At 53.9% G+C, this 25,797-nt stretch overlaps 1 protein-coding gene across 15 annotated transcripts in view; it reads right to left on the bottom strand.

Moving 5' to 3' along the window:
- Window positions 1-25,797, bottom strand: part of GTF2IRD1 (GTF2I repeat domain containing 1) — a 139,152-nt gene that overhangs the window by 53,701 nt on the left and 59,654 nt on the right. For all 15 annotated transcript variants that reach the window (XM_078354525.1, XM_078354518.1, XM_078354535.1 and 12 more), the window contains 10 exons: window positions 23,673-23,856; window positions 22,020-22,330; window positions 20,514-20,603; window positions 17,172-17,255; window positions 9,995-10,178; window positions 7,746-7,771; window positions 5,957-6,065; window positions 4,110-4,147; window positions 3,225-3,305; window positions 2,025-2,114 (listed from right to left, as the gene is read on the bottom strand). In XM_078354525.1, coding sequence (XP_078210651.1) covers window positions 2,025-2,114; window positions 3,225-3,305; window positions 4,110-4,147; window positions 5,957-6,065; window positions 7,746-7,771; window positions 9,995-10,178; window positions 17,172-17,255; window positions 20,514-20,603; window positions 22,020-22,330; window positions 23,673-23,856 — 1,197 coding nt within the window. The remainder of the gene's footprint in view (window positions 1-2,024; window positions 2,115-3,224; window positions 3,306-4,109; window positions 4,148-5,956; window positions 6,066-7,745; window positions 7,772-9,994; window positions 10,179-17,171; window positions 17,256-20,513; window positions 20,604-22,019; window positions 22,331-23,672; window positions 23,857-25,797) is intronic.

Consider the following 25,797-nt stretch of genomic DNA (forward strand, 5'->3'; position numbering starts at 1 on the left):
GCCTATAATCCCAGCTACTCAGGAGGCTGAGGCAGGAAAATCGCTTGCACCAGGGAGGCAGAGGTTGCAGTGAGCCAAGATCCCACCACTGCACTCCAACCTGGGCGACAGGGCGAGACTCAGTCTCAAAAAAAAAAAGGAAAAAAGCTGGATGAGGTGGTTTACGCCTATAATCCCAGCATTTTGGAAGGCCGAGGTGGGTGGATCATCTGAGGTCAGGAGTTCAAAACCAGCCTGGTCAACATGGTGAAACCCCTTCTCGATTAAAAATACAAAAATTGGCTGGGCATGATGGTGTGTGCCTGTAATCCCAGCTACTCGGAAGGCTGAGGCAGGAGAATCACTTGAACCTGGGAGGCGGAGGTCACAGCGAGCCCAGATTGCAGCACAGCACTCCAGCCTGGGCAACCTGAGTGAGACTCTGTCCAAAAAAAAAAAAAAGAAAGAAAAGAAAAAACACAAATCATTTTGCCTAATGCTGCTACTGTTTGCTATACCCTTGTTTCCCCCAGTGACTATGTTTCACAACTCAGTCGTAAGCAAAGCTCAATGCAGTTCTCTTCTTTTGCTCAGTTACATCCTAAGCATCCTCCTTGTGCCTATTTTGTTTGTTTTTGAGACAGAGTTTCACTCTGTTGCCCAGGCTGGTCTTGAACTCCTCCTTTGGCAGTGGCCCGATCTCGGTTGCAAACTCCACCTCCCAGGTGCAAGTGATTTTCCTGCCTCAGCGTTCCCAGTAGCTGGGACTAAAGTTGCCTGCCACCACACCCAGCTAATTTTTCTGGTGTTTGTTAGCAGAGACGGGGTTTCACCAGGTTGGCCAGGCTGATCTTGAACTCCTGACCTCGGGCAATCTGCCTGCCTCCCAAAGTGCTGGGATTCCAGGTGTGAGCCACCATGCCTGGCCTATTTTTGTTTCTCTGAGATGGTGTCTTGCGGTGGTGAGCAGACTGGAGTGCAGTGGCACCATCACAGTTCACTGCAGCCTCCAACTCCTGGGCTCAGTGGCTCCTCCTGCCTCAGCCTCCTGAGTAGATGGAACTACACGTATGTCCCACCATGCCTGTCTAATTCTTATCTATCTATTTACTTTGAGACAGAGTTTCGCTCTGTCGCCCAGGCTGGAGTGCAGTGGCACAATCTTGGCTCACTGCAACCTCTGCCTCCCGGTTTTAAGTCATCTCCTGCCAAAGCCCCCTGAGTAGCTGGGACTACAGGCATGTGACACCATGCACAGCTAATCTTTGTATTTTTAGTAGAGATGAGGTTTCATCATGCTGGCTAGGCTGGTTTTGAACTCCTAACCTCAAGTGATTTGCCTGCCTCAGCCTCCCAAAGTGCTGGGATCACAGGTGTGAGCCACCTTGCCCTGCCTATTTTACTTAGTATCCGTCTGTCTCTTCCCATGAGGATGTGCACCCAGGAGGTGGGGACTTCTTTTCGGTTCACTGCTTTCTCTCCAGCCCCTTACACAGGACCTGGTACACAATAGATGCTCAATAAATAGTTTTTGGATAAACGGACAAATTAATCCCAATAGGTGGTTCCTGGGAAGGATGCTGGTTCTTGTAAAGGGAGCCTATGGCCGGCGTGGTGGCTCACGCCTGTAATCCCAGCACTTTGGGAGGCCGAGGCGGGCGGATCACCTGAGGTCAGGAGGTTGAGACCAACCTGACCAACATGATGAAACCCCATCTCTACTAAAAATACGAAATTAGCCGGGTGTGGTGGTGGATGCCTGTAATCCCAGCTACTCGGGAGGCTGAGGCAGGAGAATCACTTAACCGAGGAGGCGGATGTTGCAGTGAGTTGAGATAGCGCCACTGCGCTCCAGCCTGGGTGACAAGAACGAAACCCCGTCCCAAATAAATAAATACCTAAAGCCCGCTCGAGGTTTCCAAACGGGACCCAGCCTCGGAGTGGGGTCATATTGGGTTTCCTCTACGAGAGGCAGCGGCCACCCCTTTCCCTTTGCTCCCTGGGGAGATAGTCCCAACCGCCAGCAGCCCAGGTCCATTTCTTACCTGCCAGCATCTCCATCCCATAACCAGAATCCTCGGACGGCAGCTGCCCAGGCATCGAGGCTGTCATTTCCTCAGAGGTGGGCGAGGGGTCTGAAGGCAAAACTCCAAATGACACGGGTGTCCTCTACCTGCCACACTCCCGTCAGTCCCTCAGGGACCACCCAGCCCACTCTGCCCACACACAAGGGTCCTTTTCTTTCTCTCTTTTTTTTAAGACAGAGTCTCACTCTGTCGCCCAGGCTAGAGTGCAGTGGTGCCATCTCAGCTCACTGCAACCTCTGCCTCCCTGGTTCAAGTGATTCTCCTGCCTCAGCTTCCCGAGTAGCTGGGATTACAGGTGCATACCACCATGCCTGGAACTACAGGTGTGAGCCACTATGTCTGGCTAATTTTTGTATTTTTAGTAGAGACGGGGTTTCACTATGTTGGCCAGGCTGGTCTTGAACTCCTGACCTCAGGTGATCCACCCACCTTAGCCTCCCAAAGTGCTGGGATTACAGGTGTGAAACACCACGCCCAGCCATTTTTTTTTTTTTTTTGAGATAGGGTCTCACTGTTGCCCAGCCTGGAGTGCAGTGGTGCGATCACAGCTCACTGCAGCCTCCAACTCCTGGGCTCAAGTGGTCCTCCTCCTTCAGCCTCCTGAGTAGCCACACTTACAGGCACACACCACCACATCTGACTAATTTTTTATATTTTTAGTAGAGATGGGGTCTCGCTATGTTGCCCAGGCTGGTCTTGAACTCCTGGCCTCAAGCAGTCCTCCTGTGTCAGCCACACAAAATGCCGGGATTACAAGCATGAGCCACTGCGCCTGGCACCCTCTTGGCTTCTAACAGTCACCCCATACTGAGGCTCCAGCGCCCAAATCTCCCCTCTCCTCTGAAGATGTGGAAAGGGAGGCTTGGCAGAAGGTAGGGTGAAACTCAGAACCTCCCAGGCCCAGCCTCACAAATCCCAGGGAGGCCAAGCCAGGAAGGTGACGTTTGAGGGGACCTTCTGGAAGGTGAGAGCTGAGAACACGGATTCGAAACACGGGCAGATGTCACCTGAGAAAGCGTTCACAATACCCCGAAGGCTCTCAGAATCCACGGAGAGAAACGGCGGCCTGGAGGCCTCTTCTTCACCAGGGCAGACCCTCGGGAGGCCAGTGGTATGGCCCTGATTTCTGCAGGGGCTGGTCAGACGCCCGTCCCTTACCTGGGATGGTGACCTGAATGATGTCCAGATCCTCTGGCTCAATTTTGATCGGCCTCAGCCCGCCCAGCTCCCCAGAGGTTCCTGTAAAGAGGAAAGGGAGGATCTGGTCACGTCTGGCATGAGCCTGGCTGGGCAGAGGGAGTCTTTCCAGAACATTCTGGTGTCTGTAACTTGTCAGTGAGGTTCTACCTAGGACAAGTCATGTCAGCCCCTGGCTCCTGCCCAGACCAGAACTGGAGGTCAGGGGAGCCCTCAGGCTAGGCTTAGGGGCTCCTGTTTATTTAGTTATTTGAGAGAGTTTCACTCTTGTTGCCCAAGCTGGAGTGCAATGGCGGGATCTCGGCTCACTGTAACCTGTGCCTCCTGGGTTCAAGCGATTCTCCTGCCTCAGCCTCCGAAGTAGCTGGGACTACAGGCACGCGCCACCACGACAGGTTAATTTTTGTATTTTTAGTAGAGATGGGGTTTCCGTGTATTGGTCTGGTTGGTCTCGAACTCCCGACCTCAGGTGATCTGCCTGCCTCGGCCTCCCAAAGTGCTGAGATTACAGGTGTGAGCCACTGTGCCCAGCTGGGGGCTCCAATTTGCAGACCCGGTGACTGACACTCCCCAGAGGCGAGGCTGCTGGTCCAGGAGCCTGGAGCTTGGGTCTATGCATCAACAGGAAGCAATGGTGATGCCAGCACCCAGGTCTCCATGCCCTTGATCCCAGTAGGAGCTCCCAGCATGCCTTGCACCTCGGCGCTGCAAGCCTGGGAGGTGCGGGCGGGTAATTAGCACTCCAGGCTCATGGGCTGAGTTGAGCTCCTCCCTAAGGCTGCCGGGTAGGGCTGGTGGTGGCCCTCCTGGCCCATGACACCCGTGGCGTGCCCTGTTCCTTCTCACCTGGCCCGAAGTCTTCAGACATGCTGCCCTTGTCTGACCTGTGAAGGGAAGCCAGGAAATGATACCTGTCAGCCAAGTCCAGGGCCACCCTGCCCAGCCTTGCCCCTCCAGGCAGTCCCTGAAGAAGACACCCCTTCCCCATCACCCTCTGGTCCCCCAGGACAGTGCTCCCTACCCCCACCAGGAAGAGAGATCCCCTGTGCCCTGTGTCTGGGGACCACCATCTCCAGGGGTACCCGAGCCAGGAACCCGCTCACTCTTCTGAGGTGAACCATCTGGGTGTCCCCCTTCCTCACCATCTGGGAGCTCTGGGGCTCCTGAGCTTGGCATAGTGGGGGTTTGATCACTGCTTGTGGGGGATTAAGACCTGCAAGGCCTGGAAAGGGTTAAGAATCTGGGGAGGGGCCTGGGGAGCGAAGGTAGCCAGGACCCTGGGACAGATGTTTTGGTTAATTCCCTCCCTCCCTCCCAGAGAACCGCAGGGGAAGGCCTGGCATGACGTGGGGATTCTGAAATAAACAGCCCACCCCTGCCTCTAAGAGGTCAGAACGTGGTTGGAAAGTGCTGGCCAAGCTGAGCGCTGCGGCAGGGTCTGGTGGGCACTCAGGACAGGCATCGGACCTGGTGTTAGTATGTATGTGTGCATGTAGGTATACACATGTGTGCATGTATGTATACACATGTATGTGTATATGCATACATGTACTTTTTTTTTGAGATGGTCTTGTTCTGTTGCTCAGGCTGGAGTGCAATGGCACAATCTTGTCTCACTGCAACGTCTGCTTCCTGGGTTCAAGTGATTCTCCTGCCTCAACCTTGCAACTTGCTGGGACTACAGGCACCTGCCCCCATGCTCGGCTAATTAGTTTTGTATTTTTAGTAGAGGCGGGGTTTTGCCATGTTGGCCACGTTGGTTTCGAACTTCTGACCTCAGGTGATCTGCCTGCCTCAGCCTCCCAAAGTGCTGGGATTACAGGTGTGAGCCATCACACCGGCCTCATGTATGTCTTTTTGAGACAAGGTCTTACTCTGCTGCCCAGGCTGGAGTGCAGTGGTGTGATCATAGCTCACTGCAGCCTTGACCTCCCAGGCTCAAGCAATCTTCCCACCTCAGCCTCCCAACTCGCTGGGACCACAGGCACCAGCCATGACATCCAGCTTACTTTTGATTTTTTGTAGAGAAAGTCTCACTATGTTTCCCAGGCTGGTCTCAAACTCCTGGGCTCAAGAGATCCACCCACCTCGGCCTCCCAAAGTGCTGGGATTATAGGAGTGAGCCACCAAGCCTGGCCTAGTGTGGGCACGTATTTTTTTGAGACAGAGTCTCGCTCTGTCATCCAGGCTGGAGCGCAGTGGTGCAATGTCAGCTCTCTGCAACCTCTCCCTCCCGGGTTCAAGCCATTCTCTTGCCTCAGCCTCTTGAGTAGCTGAGATTATAGGTTCACACCACCACACCCAGCTAATTTTATGTTTTTACTAGAGACAGGGTTTCACCATGTTGTCCAGGCTGGTCTCAAACCCCTGGCCTCAAGAGAGTCACCCACCTTGGCTTCTCAAAGTGCTGAGAATATAGGCACGAGCCACCGTGCCCGGCCTAGTGCAGGCATTTAGAGGCTTCTGAGGGAGGTGACATCTGGCTAGATCTTGGGGGCGGGAGAGTTCTCTAGGTGACAGTTCTCTGGGCAGAAGGAAGTAGGTGGAGTCTCTGTTTCCCTAGCCCTCCCTTTGCACCTTCAAGGGCTGGTGGTGTGGTGGGAGCTGCCCTGGGTCTCTGGTCCCCCCTTGCAGGTACTACTCCCTCAGCCCAGAGCAGGGCTGGCTGCGGGCCTCCAGGGTCGGGGCCTCACCGAGCATTCCCGGCCATGTCAAGGATGCTGGCCCTAGAGACCTCTGCAGAGGTGTCCTCCGGCGGGCTGGCTGGCTCCAGCTTCGTGGTGTCTTTGGTAAACTTGTTCCCTGTGGGGAGTCAGGGAGGTCAGGGTGAAGGCCCTCTGGCCTCTTGCTGCAGGACTGCTGGGTGAAGCTCCTGGGGGAATCCCAGGGGTAGGGCCTCGCCTCTGCCCTTCCTTGTGAGCTCCACGTCCAGCCAACAGCCAGGAACGGGTCCTGGGGAGAGATGCTGCCCCCAAAAGGAGGAATGGCAGCCCTAGTGCCAGAGGGGGCCAGAGATTTGAGAGTAAAGGCAGGAGGAAGGGGAGGCAGCAACCGGAGATGCTTCGCCCGCCCTCCAGCACGCTACAGGGTTGAGCCCTCGGAAAGGGCCCGGGGTGTCCCCAAGGCTGCATCACAGGACCAGGCCCTCATTTCACTCCCGGGGTGTCCCCAAGGCTGCATCATAGGACCAGGACCTCATTTCAATATTTCATTGTGCCAGGAGCCCAGAGGAAGGTGCTCTTCGTTTTGTTTTGTTTTTTTGAGATGGAGTTTCCCTTTGTCGCCCAGGCTGGAGTGCGATGGTGCGATCTTGGCTCACCGCAACCTCTGCCTCCCGGGCTCAAGTGATTCTCCTGCCTCAGCCTCCCAAGTAGCTTGGATTACAGGTGTCCGCCACCACGCCCGGCCAATTTTTGTATTTTTAGTAGAGATGGGGGTTTCTCCATGTTGGTCAGGTTGGTCTCGAACTCCCGACCTCAGGTGATCCACCCACCTTGGCCTCCCAAAGTGCCGGGATTACAGGCATGAGCCAGTGCACCCGGCTGGAAGGTGCTCTTATCATCCCCATTTCACAGATGTGGAAACTGAAGCCCAGAAGACCTTTCCCAAAGTCACATAGCCAGTGGGAGGCAGGACCAGAACTGGGGTGCCAGATACAAAAAGATATGCAATGTTTGCTGCCCCGAGAAGAGCCTGCACCTTCCTTTTTTTTTTTGAGACAGAGTATTGCTCTGTTGCCAGGCTGGAGTGCAGTGGTGTGATCTCAGCTCACCGCAACCTCTGTCTCCTGGGTTCAAGCGATTCTCCTGCCTCAGCTTCCCAAGTAGCTGGGATTACAGGTGCCCACACCATGCCCAGCTAATCTTTTGTGTTTTAGTAGAGACGCAGTTTCACCATGTTGGCCAGGATGGTCTGGAACTCCTGACCTTGTGATCCATCTGTCTCAGCCTCCCAAAGTGCTGGGATTACAGGTGTGAGCCATTGCACCCGGCCAGAGCCCGCATCTTCCTCCTGGGACAGGTGTGCTGGCCTGTGGGCCACTGCATGGGCTCTGGAGTCGCATGGCTGGGCCTGCAGCCAGGGACCGTGCCCACCTGCCACCTTCCATTCCTCTATCTGCACGTGAGGATAGAAATGGATCTACCTTCATAGGATTGTTGGAATTCTATTAAAATAAAATATGCTGGCAGCTTCGAAGAGAGCCTGGCACAGGTTCAGGTTCACTAAGCTGGCACAGGCTGGTATCCAGCTTTAGTACTCTCTGTCTAGGGCACTTGAAGCTGGGAGGGGCTGTCCTGACAGTCTGTGAGCACCTAGCAGCCTGGGACCCATTTCTGTCCCAGGACACAGAAGCCACAGCCCAGCCGCCCTCCCTCCCTGAGGGGAGGGGCTCAGGAGGACCAAGTCCAGGATGGTGGCAGCTCAGGTTCTGTTGGGGAATCAGATGGAAACTTCAGAATGGGCTAGATGGTCCCCACGTACCTGTGAAAATTCGCTCATCAAACATCCTGGGGAGAGAGAGGAGACGGGCATGAGAATGATGTAGGCTAGAGTGCTCTCCCGGGGCTCGGGGAGCTGCCTCCAGGTCCCCTTCAGTGGAAGTCACTGAGCGACACGGGCACAGCCACAGACCTGGGCACCTGAGACACAGGCAGGCAGGAGAGGGCATGTCCGAACTCTCAGCACCTCCCAAACCATCTGTTTTTATTGTTGAGACAGTCTCACTCTGTCGCCCAGGCTGGAGTGCAGTGGCGCGATCTCGGCTCACTGCAACCTCTGCCTCCTGGGTTCAGGCGATTCTCCTGCCTCAGCCTCCCAAGTAGCTGGGATTATAGGTGCCCACCAGCACGCCCAGCTAATTTTTGTATTTTTAGGTGAGACGGGGTTTCACCATGTTGACCAGGCTGGTCTCAAACTCCCGACTTCAAGTAATCCGCCCACCTCTGCCTCCCAAAGTGCAGGGATTACAGGTGTGAGCCACTGCGTGCGCCTGGCCTCATTCTTTTTAATATTTTTGTGAAGATAGGGTCTTGCTTCGTTGCCCAGGCTGGTCTAGAACTCCTGGCTTCAAGGGATCTCCCTGCCTTGGCATCCCAAAGTGCTGGAATTATAGGCGTGAGCCACTACACACGGTCTAGATACTGGACTTTTTTTTTTTGTGACATGGTTCTCTCTCTGTCACCCAGGCTGGAGTGCAGTGGCATGATCACGGCTCACTGCATTCTTGACCTCCCTAGGCTCAGGTGATCCTCCTGCCTCACCCTCCCAAGTAGCTGGGAATGGGGGCATGCACCACCATGCCAGGCCAATTTTTGTATTTTTAGTAGAGACGGAGTTTCACCATTTTGGCCAGGCTGGTTTCGATCTCCTGACCTCAGGTAATCCACTCACCTCGACCTTCCAAAGTTCTGGGATTACAGGCGTAATCCAGGCCACCTCATCTAGCCTATTTTTTATTTTTTGAGACGGGGTGTCACTCTGTCACCCAGGCTGGAGTGCAGTGGTGCAATCTTAGCTCACTGCAGCCTCAAACTCTGGTGCTCAAGTGATCCTCCTATCTCAGCCTCCAAGTAGCTGGGACCACAGGCACCTGCCACCACGCCTGGTTAACTTTTTAAATTTTTTTTGCAGAGATGGGGTCTCACCATGTTTCCCGGGCTGGTTTCAGGCCTGTTTTATGTAAGTGAGGCACAGAGTGGTTAAGTAACTCACCCAAACACACCCAGCTAGGAAATGTCTTTAAGTACACCGATGCACGTGATGATGCTTTAATTCATGAGGGAAATGAGGTCAAGGAAAGAACCTCATGCTTATTAAACACGTGCCATGTGTCAGGTGTGCTTCTCCACTTTTTCAGTTAATGTTATGAACCCCCTGGGTGGGAGGCATCAATGTCCCTTTTCCTTATTTTTTTATTCTTTAAGAAACAGGGCCTTGCTCTGCCACTCAGGCTATGTAGGCCTGGGCCACATAGCAAGATACCATCTCTACTCAAAAAATAAATTACCAAGTGCCTGATCAGACCAGACACCGTGCCTGCATTTTCCAGTCAATCCTCAAAAGACCCAGAAGGAAGAGGCCGCACAGCCACACTAAGGAGCTATAATAGAATCCTCTCCCAGGCCTGTCCGATTATCTGTTAAGTTAGAGAACCCGTTCATTCTGCCCCTGCTCCATCATTGCCTCCCCAGGTCCCTGCTCAGCCCAGATGTCCCCAAACCCCGAGCCCAAGCCAAGCCCAGAGTGGAAGGTCAGGCCCCTACGTCCACACGCTTTATCTCTTTTTTTTTTGGGGGGGGGGTATTTTTAGTAGAGATGGGGTTTCACCATATTGGCCAGGCTGGTCTCGAACTCCTGACCTAGTGATCTGCCCGCCTCGGCCTCCCAAAGTGCTGGGATTACAGGCATGAGCCATCGCACCTGGCCTCTGTTTTATTTTTGAGATGGAGTCTCCCTCTGTCACCCAGGCTGGAGTGCAGTGGCGTGATCTTAGCTCATTGCAGCCTCTGCCTGCCGGGTTCAAGAGATTCTCCTGCCTCAGCATCCCAAGTAGCTGGGTTACAGGCACGCACCACCACACGTGGCTGATTTTTGTATCATTAGTACAGACGGGGTTTTGCCATGTTGGCCGGGCTGGTCTCGAACTCCTGGCCTCAAGCGATCCACCCGCCCTGGCCTCCCAAAGTGCTGGGATTACAGGCGTGAGTCACCGTGCCTAGCCCCACCCGAACCTCTTAATGATGAAGTGGATGCTGTGCCGCTCCTCCAGAATCCGCTTCAGCTTGGGGACTCCATAAGTACAGGGGCGCTTGAAGGGGATCTTGTCGGGGATCCCCACGATCTCCACAGCCTCCGGGTCGCAGGCGATCTTCCGGTAGGGCACGGGGACCATGTGGTCCAGGCCCAGGGCTTCCGCTGGAAAGATAACCCAACGGCAAGGCTGAGTGTGAGACAGGCTGCAGGGTGCGCAGGACCCGGGGCTGCGGTCACCATGACTCCCACCATCCCTACTCCACTCTGGCCATGTAGTGACCATAGGGATCCTGCAGAAATGTCAAATCATGTCACTTTTTTTCTTTTTTTGAGACAGAGTCTCCCTCTGCTGCCCAGGCTGGAGTGCAGTGGTGTGATCTCAGCTCACTGCGACCTCCACCTCCCAGGTTCCAGCGATTCTCCTGCCTCTGCCTCCCAAGTAGCTGGGACTACAGGCGCCCACCACCATGCCTGGCTAATTTTTTGTATTTTTAGTAGAGACAGGGTTTCACCATGTTAGCCAGGATGGTTTCAATCTCCTGACCTTGTGATCCACTTGCCTTGGCCTCCTAAAGTGCTGGGATTATAAGTGTGAGCCACCATGCCCACCCCATGTCACTTTTATGTTAAGAAATTGGCTGGGCTGGATGCGGTGGTGTATGCCTGTAATTCCAGCACTCTGGGAAGCTGAGGTGGGCAGATGGCTTGAGCCCAGGAGTTCGAGACTAGCCTGGACAACACAGCAAGATCCCATCTCTGCAAAAAGTAAAAACTAAAAAGTTAGGCGTGGGGGTGCGCGCCAGTAGTCCCTGCTACTCTGGAGGCTGAGGGAGGAGAATCACTTAAGCCTAGAAGTTCAAAGCTGCAGTGAGCCAAGATCATGCCACTGCACCCCAGACTGGGCAGCAGAGTGCCCTGTTTCTAAAAAAATAAAATAAAGAATGTCCAGTGGCTTCCATCTCATTTGGTGACAGCCAAAGTCCTACCTATGTGACTTCATCACCTCTGACATCATCTGCCCCCTTTCATGACTCTGTGTGCCCCCCTCAACCCCTGCCACTCCCTTGGTGCTTCCCCCACCCTCACCAGGAGCATACACTCAGTTCAAGGCCTTTACACTTGTTCTTCTGTCTTCCCAGATCTTTTCCCCAGAAATCCATAAACATCCATCTGTCCATTCATCTGATCATCCATCAATCCATCTATCTGTCAGTCCATCCATCTGCCCATCTATCTATCCATCATCCATCCACCTACCCATCTGTCCATCCATCCATCCATCAATCCACCCACCCACCCACCCATCCTTCCATCCATCCATCCATTCATCCATCTGCCCATATATCCATCCATCCATCTATCCATCTATTCATCCATCTGCCCATCCATCCACCCACTCACACATCCTTCTATCCATCCTTCCACCCATCCATCCATCCACCTGTCCATCCATCCATCCATCCATCCATCCATTCATCTGCCTATCTATCTATCCATCCATCCATTCATCCATCTGCCCATCCATCTATCCATCTGCCCTTCCATCTATCTATCCATCCATCCATCCACCCACTCACCCATCCTTCCATCCATACTTCCACCCACCCACCCATCCATCCGTCCGTCCATCCATCCATCCAACCATCCATCCATCTGCCCATCCATCCATCCATCCATCCATCCATTCATCTGGCCATCCATCTATCAATCCATCCATCCATTCATTCATCTGGCCGTCCATCTATCAATCCATCCATCCATCTATCCATCCTATCCATCTATCCATTGTTCTATCCATCTATCCACCCATCTTTCCTTCCTTCCTTCCTTCCTTCCTTCCTTCCTTCCTTCCTTCCTTCCTTCCTTCCTTCCTTCCTTCACTTCCCTTCCCTTCCCTTCCCTCCCTCCCTCCCTCCCTCCTTTCAGGTGTTTGCTCAAATAGCACCTTGGCAGCCTAATGCTGCCCCCTCTATCCCTCATTCTCTCCCCTGCTGTGTCTGTCATCCATTGCTCATCACCTGACATTACATCCACAGTCATCTCTACACATGTTCACTATCTGGAAAGGAAGCTGCATAAGAACAGGGGTTTTGGCCAGGCGTGATGGCTTATGCCTGTATTCCCAGCACTTTGGGAGGCCACGGTGGTTGGGGAATGCTTGAGCCCAGGAGTTCAAGACCAGCCTGGGCAACACAATAAGCAGCCACCTCTATAAAAATAGAAAAAAATGAGCCGGGCATGGTGGAGCATGCCTGTAATCTCAGCTACTTGGCAGGCTGAGGCAGGAGGATCACTTGAGCCCAGGAGTTCAAAGATGCAGTGAGCTGTGATTGCACCACTACACTCTAGCCTGGGCAACAGAATGAGACTGTGTAAAATAGAGTAGGGATTTTGTTTCCTGCCTTGCCACTGTGACCTCAATGGGGCTGGGCACACACTAAGGGCTTTCTGCATAGTCAGTATACAAATGGCTAAAGGAGGTGCCCACGCTTGAGGCTGGCTCTTGGCAGGTGACTGGTTGCACAGGTGAGCACAGGTGTGTCCCTTCTTGCAGGGAGGAGCTCAGCACGCCCTCCATTCACCAGCTCCATAAACAAGACACGGCCCAGAAGCTGACAGCTGTGTCAACAGCCACGCAGACAGAGTCCAGGCTCACGACCTGGTTACTTGCTCTGTTTTTCCAGACTTACGCCATTTCAGTCATTCACTTCCACCCCAGTTCCACCTTTTCATTCATTCATTTACCAAATGCTTTTTTTTTAAAAATCTGATGGGAGTCTCGCTCTGTTGCCCAGGCTGGCGTGCAGTGGCACAATCTTGGCTCACTGCGATCTCTGCCGACCAGGTTCAAGTGATTCTCCCTGCCTCAGCCTCCCAGATAGCTGGGATTACAGGTGTGGGCCACCACGCCCAGCTAATTTTTCATGTTTTTAGTAGAGACCAAGTTTCACTATGTTGGCCAGGCTGGTCTTGAACTACTGACCTCAGATGATCCATCGGCCTTGGCCTACCAAAGTGTTGGGATTACAGGCGTAAGCCACTGCGTCCAGCCCAACACCAAATACTTTTTAAGCACCTAATATGTTCCTAACACGAGCTGGTACTTACTTTCTTTTTCAGAGACAGGGTCTTGCTCTATTGCCCAGGTTGAAGCGCAGTGGTGCAATCATAGCTCACTGCAGCCTCGACTTCTGGCTAAAGTGATCCTCCCGCCTCAGCCTCTTGAGTAGCTAGGACTACAGGCATGGGTTACTATGCCCAGCTATTTATTTTTTATTTTTTGGAGTGATGGGGTCTTGCTATGTTGCCCGGGCTGATGCTGAACTCCTGGGCTCAAGTGATCCTCCTGTCTCAGCCTCAAAGTGCTGAGATTACAGGCATGAGCCAGTGCTCCTGGCCTTAAGCAAGTACTTTCACGGGTCACCCATCCCCCCAAGGCTGGCCTGACCATCCACTTCACTCTTGCCTCCTCCTGTGACCTTGGATGGGGCCTTGACACGCTGTCCTCCCCGCTGGCTCCCACGTCTCCTGGCTGCTCCCTGTCCTAGTCCTAGCCCTGCTTCACATGCTTTGTCTGTGTTCCTACAAGTGCCCGCCCAGAGCTGGACCTACCTCCAGCCCTGCCTGGGCCCTCCCTTAGGTGCCTTTGACATTGTTTTCCTGTTGATGCAGCGGCCCCGGTCTGCGTTGGTGGTTTTGGCATCCAGATCCCACTGAGAAGGCACACTTAGCTCATTGTCAGATTAAACCCTCGAAATCTCAACAGCTGGGAAAGCATCTCTCCCCTCAAGCCCCCACCTCCCACACCAGCAGCAGCCCCAGCCCCAGCCCCAGCCCTTGAGCAATGCTTTGAGTTGCAGCAATTTCATCTCTGTCCGGTTCATCTGGTTTATTGGGGCCTGTTTTTCCAGCAACGGGGAGATTCAGTGGACAGAGAGCCAACTCCCCAACCCTGCTGTTGGGTAGGGGCTGGCTTCATGCAGAGCCACCTTGCACCATCCTTGGTCCCTCACCTGGTCCTAGCATCTTCCCAGAGGACATGTCCTCAAGGCTTCCTGAAGCCCAACATTTCCCCCAGTTCTTCTTCTTATTATTACTATTTTTGAAACGGAGTCTCACATTGTTGCCAGGCTGGAGTGCAGTGGTGCAATCTCAGCTCACGGCAACCTCTGCCTCCCAGGTTCAAGCGATTCTCCTGCCTCAGCCTCCTGAGTAGCTGGGATTACAGGCACACCACCACACCTGACTAATTTTTGGTATTTTTAGTAGAAACAGCGTTTCACCATGTTGGTCAGGCTGGTCTTGAATGCCTGACCTCGTGATCCACCCACCTCAGCCTCCAAGTGCTGGAATTACAGGCATGAGCCACCAAGCCCGGCCCCCAATTCTTACTTTTCCGTTTCTTCCCTCTTTTTTTTTTAAATTTTTATTTTTTTAAGACAGGGTTTCACCATGTTGGTCAACTGGTCTTGAACTCCCAACCTCAGGTGATCCGCCCGCCTTGGCCTCCAAAGTGCTTGGATTACAGGCGTGAGCCACCACGCCCAGCCTGTTTCTTCCCTCTCTACACCGCCTGCACCATCGCTGGCCCAATTCACCCAGATTTGGTGGCTGGTAGAGCTGGGACCAGGAGTTCCTTACCCACGTTTGGTGGGATGCCTTGGGCTGCCAAATCCCGTCCCCACCACCCATGGGGACCCCAGTACTCCTGGGTAGCTGCCTTCTCCCCCGCACGGCTCCCCAGAGAGCACTCTGGCTTATGGGGAACAATGTCTTCACCACTCCATACCCAGTACTCCTTGGATATGACCGAGGAACTAACATTTAGAAAAGGCTTGGCATTCTGGAAAGTCCAGAGCATGGGACATGCCACCGGCCTGGGTGGAACCCTCCCAAGGCAGGCAGAGCCGGCTCCTCCCTGGCTCCCGTCCCCACCTGGCTCACACCTGCCCAGGGTGGGGAGAGACTCAGGGGCAGGTGCAGACAGCCCTTTGCGGTACTGAGGAGTGAGAAGGCATGGCCGGGCCAGGGTGACCACATCAAAGGCAGCGGGCTACCCCAGGCTCCTCGCTAAGGCCTCCGGAGTCTCGCTCAGCCCTATCCCAATGTGGAAAGTCCATCCCACATGCAGAGGTGCCCCAGCTGTGGTATGAATCACAGGGCACCTCCTCCATGAAGACCTCACTGACTTCTGACTTCCCAGCCTGTTGAGACCGTATCTTCCCAGGAATTATCCTCTTTTTTTTTTTTTTTTTGAGAGAAAGTCTCGCTCTGTTGCCCAGGCTGGAGTGCAGTAGCATGATCTTGGTTCACTGCAACCTCCGCCTCCAGGGTTCAAGTGATTCTCCTGCCTCAGCCTCCCGAGCAGCTGGGATTACAGGGGCCCACCACCACACCATGCCCAGTTAATTTCTGAATTTCTGTAGAGACAAGAGTTTCGCCATGTTGGCCAGGCTGGTCTTGAACTCCTGAGCTCAAGTGACTCACTCGCCTTGGTCTCCCAAAGTGCTGGGATGACAGGCATGAGCCACAGCACCTACCACTTACATTTTCTTTCCACAGTGAGGTGGGCTGCCATCTGCTCTGACCCTGACTGTCTTGGGTGCTAGGGACAAAGAGAGGGGTCAGGTGCAGTTCTGGCCCTCAGGGAGACAGCGGCAGACAAGGGGGCTTCAAGTTCCCAATGTGTCACCGGGCGTAGTGGCTCATGCCTGTCATCCCAGCACTTTGGGAGGCTGAGGTGGGCAGATCACGAGGTCAGGAGTTCGAGACCAGCCTGTCCAACAAAGTGAAACCCCGTCTCTACTAAAAATACAAAAATTAGCTGAGTGTGGTGGTGCATGCCTGTAGTCCCAGCTACTCAGGAGGCTCAGGCAGGAGAATTGCTTGAACCTGGGAGGTGGAGGTTACAGTGAGCCGAGACTACTGCCCTCCAACCTGGGCACAGAGCAAGACTCGGTCTCAAAAAAAAAAAAAAAAGTTCCCAATGTGTCACAGAGAGGGAACCATCAGGGTACCCAGGCCGACCCAGCCCAGGCTGGGCAACGAAAGGCTTCCTAGAGGGTGACTACCAAGACAAGTCTCAAAGAACAATTAGGAATTTGTCCCTAAAACATGAAAACAGTGTGCCAGGCAGAGAGCACAGCACGGGTAAAGCCAGGGAGGCAGGCAATGGCGTGCTGTTGCACAGGACTTGCACGTGAAGCCAACAGAGAATTTTCTGGGCCCTGTGAGTGGCTCCCCTGATGGGTGACCTGTTTTGTGTGTTTTTTTGTAGAGATCTCGTGCTGCCGCCCAGGCTGGAGTGCAGTGGTGTGATCATAGCTCACCGCAGCCTCAACCTTCTGGGTTTAAGCATTCCTCCCGCCTCAACCTCCAGGTAGCTAGGACCACAGGTGTACAGTTAATTTTTATTTTTTATTTTTTTAGATGGTGTTCTGCTCTTGTTGTCCAGGCTGGAGTGCAGTGGCATGATCTTGGCTCACTGCAACCTGCACCTCCTGGGTTCCAGGAAATCTTGTGCCTCAGCCTCTCGAATAGCTGGGATTACAGAATAGCTGGGATTACAGGTGTGTATTACCACACCCAGGTAAGTTTTGTATTTTCAGTAGAGACAGAGTTCCGCCATGTTGGCCAGGCTGGTCTCAAACTCCTGATCTCAGGTGATTTGCCTGCCTCCGCCTCCCAAAGTGCTGGGATTACAGGCATGAGTCACCGCATGTGGCCTAATTTTTAAATTTTTTTTTGTAGAGATGGGTGGTCTCACCATGTTGCCCAGGCTGGTCTTGAACTCCTGGCCTCAGGTGGTCCTCCCACCATGGCCTCCCAAAACGCTGGGATGACAGGCATGAGTCACCGTGCCCGGCCCCCAGACAGGCAATCTCTGCCCCCAACCTGCCCCGCTCCCAACCGCCGAGCCCAGGTCTGGGGCTTTGCCATCAGTTCCGCCCGCTGAAGAATCTGGAAGGGAAATATTGACACAACCACCCCCTACCCAGACAGGAGGAGCCTGAGCAGGATGACATTAGCGTTGCCGGCGCGCGGGAGCCAGCATATGGCTCCCGCTGCCGTGTTGGGGAACACGAGTGATTGCCACGTAATGAGATGCTCAACACGGCTGCTGGGGCCACACGGCGGGCCGCGCCGCCCACTCACCATATCTGCTGTTAAACAGGATCTGCACACACTCCCGGAGCGTGTTGATGTCTTCGGTTTCCTTTATGAAGGCGTCCCACTTCTCTATCAAAACACAGGAGGCACAAGTGAGCAGGGCCTCCAGGGACAGTCGCACGCCCTCCACCGGCGGCGACCCCCGGGCTTTTACCTCCAGAGCGCCTGAGGCCAGCCCCAGCCCCCAGCCCGTCCACCCTCTCCCACAGAGCATACATGAAGGCAGGGTGCTCTGATGGTCTGCCCCCATCTGCCCTCTCCTCCTGCTCTGACATTTGCCTCTGGCCTCTCCCACGGGTGTGGCGTCAGTGCTGGCTCAGCCTGTCCATCCCGAGCCCATCCTACCCCAGACATACGGGAGGCTGGAAGAGCAGTCCTCTCAGCAGAAAAAGAGGTTAAGTCTTTTTTTTTTTTTTTTGAGGAGTCTTGGTCTGTCGCCCAGGCTGAAGTGTACCGGCGTGATCTCGGCTCACTACAATCTCTGCCTCCTGGGTTCAAGCGATTCCCCAGTCTCAGCCTCCCAAGTAGCTGGAACTATAGGCACGCACCACCCCGTCCAGCTAACATTTTATACTTTAGTAGAGACAGGGTTTCACCATGTTGGCCAGGATGGTCTCGAACTACTGACCTTGTGATCTGCCCGACTTGGCCTCCCAAAGAGCTGGGATTATAGGCGTGAGCCACCGAGCTTGGCCCCTGCACCCTGTTTTTTTTTTTTTTGAGATGGTGTCTCACTCTGTCACCCAGGCTGAAGTGCAGTGGCCCAATCGCAGCTCATTACAACCTCCGTCTCCCAGGTTTGAGTACTTCTCCTGCCTCAGTCTCCCGAGTAGTTGGGATTACAGGTGCATGCCACCATATCTGGCTAATTTATTTATTTATTTATTCTTTTGTGACAGAGTCTTGCTCTGTTGCCAGGCTCCAGGCTGGAGTGTAGTGGTGCAACCTCCGCCTCCCGGGTTCAAGCAATTCTCCTGCCTCAGCCTCCCAAGTAGCTGGGATTACAGGTGTGTGCCACCACGCCCAGCTAATTTTTTGTATTTTTAGTAGAGACAGGGTTTCACCATGTTGGCCAGGCTGGTCTTGAACTCCTGACCTCAGGTGATCCACCTGCCTCGGCCTCCCAAAGTGCTGGGATTACAGGCGTGAGCCACTGTGCCCAGCCTGAGGTTGAGTATTTTATTTTTTAATTTAAATTAAAAAAAAATTAGAGATGGGGTCTCACGTGTTGCCCAGGCTGGAGGGTAGTGGTGTAATCATAGCTTATTATAGCCCCAAACTTCTAGGCTCAGGTAATCCTCCCGCCTCGGCCTCCCAAGCAGCTGCAATGACAGGTATGAGCCACCACTCCAGCTGTTTTTTTTTCTTTTCTTTTCTTTTTTTACAGACAGGGTCTCACTCTGTTGCTCAGACTGGAGTGCAGTGGTGTGATCATAGCTCACGGCAGCCTCCAACTCTTGGACTCAAACAATCCTCCCACTTCAGCCTCCTGAGTAGCTGGGAGTACCGGTGCCCGCCCCCACATCTGGCTAAGGGCTGAGTCTTGCTCTTGGGAATCTAATCCTTGTGCCCCCTACATCTGAGGTCTCACTCAGCTCTGCTGGCCTCTCAAAACCTCTGTCTTGATTGAATAATAAGTGATTGTTGATTCATGTATAATCAATAAGAGTAACAAATTTAATTTGTTAAGTGCTTATCTGTGATAAGTACTTAATATATATATATAAGGAATTAAATAGGATAATATATATATATATTATACTATTAATTGACAAGTTAATATGACAAGTTTTAAACAGAATTATTCCCATTTTGCAGATAGGAAAACTGAGGCTCAAAGAAGCTGAGTATCTTGCTTGCGATAACCCAGTGAGATTCTATCCCAGCTTGTGCCCCTGACCCACAGGCCCGTCACGCTGCTGTTCCATCTAGATATTCCGGTCCCCTTCCCGCCAAGGCTGGACCTTGTTTGGGGCAGTGGCAGTGGGGAGGGGGTAAGGGGGTAAAGGGGGAGGGGGGAGGGGGGAGGGTCTCCATTCTGATCCCAGGAGACTGGGTTTTCTTTGTTTCTTAAAATTTTATAGAGATGGAGCCTCACAAGGTTGCCTAGGCCGGTCTAGAACTTCCAGCCTCAAGTCATCCTCCCACTTCCACCTCCCAAAGCACTGGGATTACAGGTGTGAGCCACACGTGGCCTAGGACGGGGTTTTCTTACAGATCCTCTGCCTGGAGGTGAGACTGAGAGCCTCAGAAAGCAAAACTGCTGGTAAGTCCTGCCACATTCTTTCTTGGTATAACTCAATCCCACACTTTCCTATGCTCAGGCCTTCTGTGCGATACTTTAAAAATCCGTCCACATTTTTTTTTTTTTTTGGTATATGTATCGCTTCCTTTAAAAGGTGGAGTTTAACTCCTCTTCCACTGAGGGCAGGCTGGATCATGTTTCTGGCTTCTAACAGATAGAATATGGCAGAAGTGACAGTAATTTCTGAGGATGGGTCATAAAAGCCATGTGGCTTCCTTTTTCCCCTCTTCTGGATCAAGAACTCTGGGGCGAACCAGAGGCCATGTTGTGAGGATACTCAAGCAGCCCCGTCAAGGCTGGCCCACGTGGTGGGAACTGAGGCCTCCTGCCAACAGCTGCGTGAATGAGCTCAGAAGCGTCTCCTCCAGCTCCAGCTGAGCTCTTGGATGACGGCAGCCCCAGCTGACATCTTGACTGCAACCTCATGAGAGACCCTGACCCAGCACTGCCCAGCTTGGCCGGTCCTGAATTCCCAACCCCCAGAAACTGTGAGGTAATAAACACTTGTTGTTTTAAGCTCCATTTGGGGGTTATTTATTTTTTGTTATAACTTTTTTTAGAAATAGGGTCTTACTGTTGCCCAGGCTGGAGTGCAGTGGTATAATCACAGCTCACTGCAGCCTCCAATTCCTGGGCTCAAGTGATCCTCCTGCCACAGCCTCCCAAGTAGCTGGGACTATGGGTAGGCACCACCACGTTCATCTAATTTTTCTTATTTTTTGCAGAGACAGTGTTTCACTATATTGCCCAGGCTGGTCTCAAACTCCTGGCCTCAAGCAACTCTCCTGCCTCAGCCTCCCAAAGTGCTGGGATTATAGGCATGAGCCACCGTGCCTAATCCGGGGTAGTTTATCACACGGTAATAGATAACTGTGACACCCCGCCTTACTCACAGCTGCTTCAGCACAGCTGTTCCTCCTTTCTGTCACAAACACCCAGGAGACGCATTTCCCTTTCAGTGAGCACTGCCTCCAACCCCGGAATCCCAGTCAGGCCGGGGTGCTGCGAGGGCGCTGTCCTACCTGACTTGTCATGGACGATGGAGAAGAGAATGCGCTTGGAGGCATGGACGTTCTGGATGAGAGGCCCGCCAGGCCCCGGGGGCTTCTGTCCTGGACAAGGCAGAGAAGGAAACAGGTTCCAGGTGGGCCCCAAGAGGGTTCCCCAGAGCTGGCCCCAGCACACAGGCCCTGGCTCTGGGGTAACAGCCTCATCTGCCAGGGAGACCCCAGAACTGATTCCTGTGATTGCAAACTCAAGGCAAAGTCCCTGACCAGAAGCCTAAGATATTCTGCACCAGAATCTGCCAGCCAAAAGCCAGATCATCAAGAAAGGGATGTTGGAGGCACCGTTTCCAGGTAAGAACACTTGTTTTGCGTGTATAAGCTTGAAGCCCTGGTCAGCTCACATATCTGGGCTTTTCCCCCCTTAGAATAATAATAATTATTAATAATAATAATAGTGTATATAACTTATAAGCACCTACTACAGGCCAAGCATTAGACCCAGTGCTATTTTTTTTTATTTTTGGTAGAGATAGGATCTTGCTATGTTGCCCAGGCTGGTCTTGAACTCCTGGGCTCAAGCGATCCTTCCGCCTCAGCCTCCCAAAGAGCTGGAATTACAGGTACGCCTGGCCAGACCCAGTGCTTTAACAAAGCGACTCTCAAACTCGAGCACACTGGAACACTGGGCAGAGTTGCGCAGAGACGACTGGGTCCCATCCCCAAAGCTTCAGATTCAGCCACACTGCAGTGGGGCCTGAGAATGTGGATTTCTAACCCTCTCAGGAGGTGCTACTGCCACTGATCTGTTACTTAATCATGGTAACAGTTGTGGGAAGCAGGTACTGGTAGCACCCCCCTTTTGTAGAGGAAGAAGCTGAGGCTGCGAGTGGAGATCTGCCCAGGATACCCAGCCACTAAGCAGAGGAGCCAGGAGATGAGTCCAGGTGCTCCTCACCTGCAGCTGTTCCTTTTGTCCTGTTTGCCCCGGGACCTCCTTTCCCCAGTGCCCTTAATCAGGCTGGGTACTCAGTAGGTCCCAGCCTACTGAGTACCCAGCCTGAACCGTACTGGGTCCTCATTGAAGGCATGGGGATGACTAATCTGCCTACTTCCTCTACAGCACGTGATGTGGATCTCCCACTTTTGACACCGGAAATATTGCTGGTGCTCTTTTTCTTGGAGGCAGAGTTGTGCTCTGTCGCCCAGGCTGGAGTGCAGAGGTGCAATCATCGCTCCATGCAGCCTCAGACTCCTGGGCTCAGGCGATCCTCCCGCCTCAGCCTCCTGAGTGGCTGGGACCCAGGGAGTCCTCACAGGCATCTCTTAGTCCAAGGCCAAGGATATCATTCACAGATGGCTGAGCAGCCAGGACACCATCTGTCCAGCCCCATCCCCACACCCAGACATGGCTCCTTCCAACCTAGGAGGGCCCGGGCATCCTGACCTGCCCTGGGAGGATGTCCCTGGAACAAGTGACCTCTGTCCCACCCCCATACTTGGAGATCCCAGTAGCAGTGTTACCACAACAGTCGGAGAAATCTTGGGCACTGGCAGCCTTGGGCTCTGGCACGGGCCGGCCCAGGCCCAAGTCGCTGGGGACAAGGGGGTAGGAAGGCGGTTCCTGCTTGAGCTCTCGGATGGCGTGGTTGGGGAGCGCTGTGCTGTACAGGAAGCTGGCCACGGAGGAGGAGGTGGCAGTGGGGGGAAGGTCCTGGGGTGGCACCTTGGGGGCCTGGCCATGCAGGCCACAGTCCCGTGACCCCTTGGGTATCAGGGAGACACCGTTCAGCTCCACCAGGGCCTTCGAGTCCCGCCCGCCATCCTCAAGTGGCCTGGGTAAAGGAGAGGACACATGACAGCTTTGTACATCTGTTTCACACATCGCATCTCTTCCTGCGCAACCCTGAATCCCCACCCTTTGCAGAACACAGTGGCTCCAGGAGGAGGGCAGGACAGGAGCTAGTCTTTCACTTGACAAGTGGGGATGCCAGCTCAGAGGTGGGGGTGGTGTCCAGGGCCACAGATCCAGGCCACCGGAGGACCTGGGCGCAGCACCTCTGCTCCAGTCCACAGATCAGGTCCTCCAGGTGCAGCTGACTGCCTCCTATCTCCTGCTGCACCCCTCCCCTTCCCCGCCTCTACACTGCCTGGGGCGCCTCACAGAAATGGACTCAGCCTTGAAGCCCCCAGGCTGCTTTCCTGGCTGTCCTGAGAAGTGGAATTGCCTCAGACCAGCCTCAAAAACCTAATCTTCCGTGGGTCCCTAATTAACCCTGGATTTACAACCTGAGCAAGCACCGACCCCACTTCTGACACCTAAAAACGCCACCTTTTTTTTTGAGACAGAGTGTTGTTCTGTCACCCAGGCAGGAGGGCAGTGGCGTGATCTTGGCTCACTGCAACTTCTGCCCCCCAGGTTCAAGTGATTCTCCTGCCTCAGGCTCCCAGGCCGCTGAGACAACAGGTGCACGCCACCATGCCCAGCTAAATTTTTTTGTATTTTTAGTAGAGATGGGGCTTTACCATATTGGCCAGGCTGGTCTCGAATTCCTGACCTTGTGATCCATCCACCTCTGCCTCCCAAAGTGCTGGGATTACAGGCATGAGCCACTGTGCCCGCCCCCGCCCACCTTTTTTTTTTTTTTTTTTTTAAAGAGACAGGGCCTTGATCTGTCGCCCAGGCTGGAGTGCGGTGATGCAATCACAGCTCACTGCATCCTCCAATTCCTGAGCTCAAGCAATCCTCTTGCCTTGGCCTCCTGAATAGCTGGGACAGCAGGTGTGCACCACCACATGTGGGTAATTTTTTTTCTTTTTTTTTTGGCAGAGACAGGGTCTTGTTACATTGTCCAGGCTGGTCTCAAACTCCTGGCCTCAAGTGATCCTTCCACCTCAGCCTCCCAAAGGGCTGAAATTACAGGCATGAGCCACTGCACTCAACCATCTTGGTGCTATTTGGTCCCAAGTCGTGTCTCTCCTAATCTGTTTGCAGTGCAAAAGTTCCCTGGGAAGACTTCCAAGGCTCAGATCCTGCTCTATGACTTCGCTTTCACTTCGCCTCCACCATCAGACTAGGAGTTTTCACAGCCAGGGTCTCCTACGGGCCTCTCAAGTCCCTTCCCCTCTGGCTAAGTGACCTCCAGCCCCCAGCCTCAGGCTGGCTACCTCACTCACCTCTTGAGCTTGAAGCGGATGCGGTGGCTGTGTTCCAGGATGGCCATGAGGGCCTTGGGGTCGTACTCGGCCGGCCTCCGGAAGGCCAGGCCCTCGGGCAGACCCTGCACGGCCAGCAGCCCCGGCTCCCTGAGCAGCCGCTCATAGGGCAGCGGCACCACACTGGCCCTTCCCAGGGCCTCGCCTGTAGGGGGGAGTGCAGGAGAAAGGCCTGGTATGAGAGAGCAGCCAGGCTGGGGTTGGGGCTGCTGTGCCCCAGAGCAGGGGCAATGTTGAGTGGCTCCCCTTGGTGCGGGGTTCCCACGGATCCCTCACAGCTGCAGACTTAGTGCAGAATAACCGCCTAGAGGCTAGGGGTGGGATGGGCAGGTGGGTGCTGAGGACAAGGCCCCGTTGTCTGCACCTGGGGGGCTGAGGATCCCCCACTGAGGGATTCCCTGCTGCCCTCCCCGGCCAAGCCCCTCTCTACTCTGGGCACCTGGCTGGAGGGGAAACCAGGGACTGCAAGGGCCCAGAGGACAAAGCAGAGGGGGACAACCTGGCGGGAGCAAAGAGGGCAGAAAAGATGGAGAAGGGGTGACTTGCATGAGCCGGGCTGCGAGGAAGAAGCTGTGAGGGCCGGCGCAGTGCTCACACCTGCAATCCCAGCACTTCGAGAGGCCAAGGCGGCGGATCACCTGAGGCCAGGAGTTCAAGACCAGCCTGGCCGAGAGGATGAAACCCCGTCTCTGCTAAAAACACAAAAATTAGCTGGGCACGGTGGTGGGCACCCGTAGTCCCAACTGTTCGGGAGGCTGAGGCAGGAGAATCACTTGAACCCGGGAGGCAGAGGTTGCAGTGAGCCCAGATCGCACCACTGCACTCCAGCCTGGGTGACAGAGCGAGAATCCGTCTCAAAAAAAAAAAAAAAAAAAAAGGTGTAACGTAGAAGAGAGAGAGACTGAGAGTGGGGAGAGAAAGCAAGAAGGAGAGGAAGTGGAGAGGGAGCAGAAATGTGGGATTCAGAGAAAGACGGGAGACAGGAGGAAGAGACAGACTGAGAAGGCACAGGGACAAAGATGGGGCTGGGGGGGCACAGAGGAGGGGAAGCAGGCTGGGGACTGAGGATTGGAGGATGGCCCAGGGGCCTAGGCACTGGGATATCTGCTGTCACCCCCATGCTGCAGCTCCGACCCTGAGCCAGAAAGAGGCCTATGCTCTCACAGCCTCCTTGAGTTCTGCCCGAAGTAGAAAAGGGGGGCCAGGGCAAGGTGGGCAGAGGTGCAGGTGACTGTGCATGAGCCTTGCAGCTGGCAAACGTGTCGACAGGGGCACAGCCAGGCATGCATGGCAAGTCCCATCGCAGGGAGGCCAGCGTGACCACCCAGGGGCTCTGTGTACCCCTCCTTCTGACAGAAGAGCAGCAGAAGGTTCCTTGCAGACCCTTTGTGGGAAGTAGAAAAGTTCCTTTTTAAAGTTTCCTTTCTGGTTAAAAAAACATAAGTGTGCTAATACCTTTGTGAAGCCCTATCCTGTGTAGCTGTGAGACACGCCACGCTTACAGGCACGTAGCACATTCTACATCCTTGTACTTTGACCAAGATATCTGTGCTGGACGTGCTCACGGGCATGTCCCAGCTCTCCATTGCTTTTACCTGCTTAGAAAAGTTTTCAGTTATCAGCCAATCAGGTTTTAGTTTAGATTGTGAGGTCTGGCTCCAGCCAATGGAGGTCAGACACAGCAGTAAGGAGATCCCAGATGAGTAAGGGATAAATTTGTGTGTTTCCCTTTGTTCATTGTACTCTCGTGGCAAGATGGCTAGTGAGGGTACCCTTCCCGCAGCCCAGGAAGTACAAATTGCGTTGTTGAAAGATCCTTTGTCTCAGGGCTGATTTTTCTTTGCAGCACCAAGCACCTGCTTCCAACACCCTTGCTCCATAAAACCAAAGGCTACAGTAGGAGAAGGGTAAAGCCAAGTCAGCAATGAATGAAGTGGGACCCTGAGGACCAAAGGGACCTGCCCAAGGTTGCCTAGGGAGTGTGAAGGCCACCACTGGGCCCCCCAAGGCCCACTGCAACCTGATGTTTCCCAAGGGAGGCTGGGTCTCCTTTCCTCTCCCTGCAGGAGAGACGTGGCTGAGCAAT

This window comes from Callithrix jacchus, chromosome 2 (genome assembly GCF_049354715.1).
Source record: "Callithrix jacchus isolate 240 chromosome 2, calJac240_pri, whole genome shotgun sequence".
NCBI lineage: Eukaryota > Metazoa > Chordata > Mammalia > Primates > Cebidae > Callithrix > Callithrix jacchus.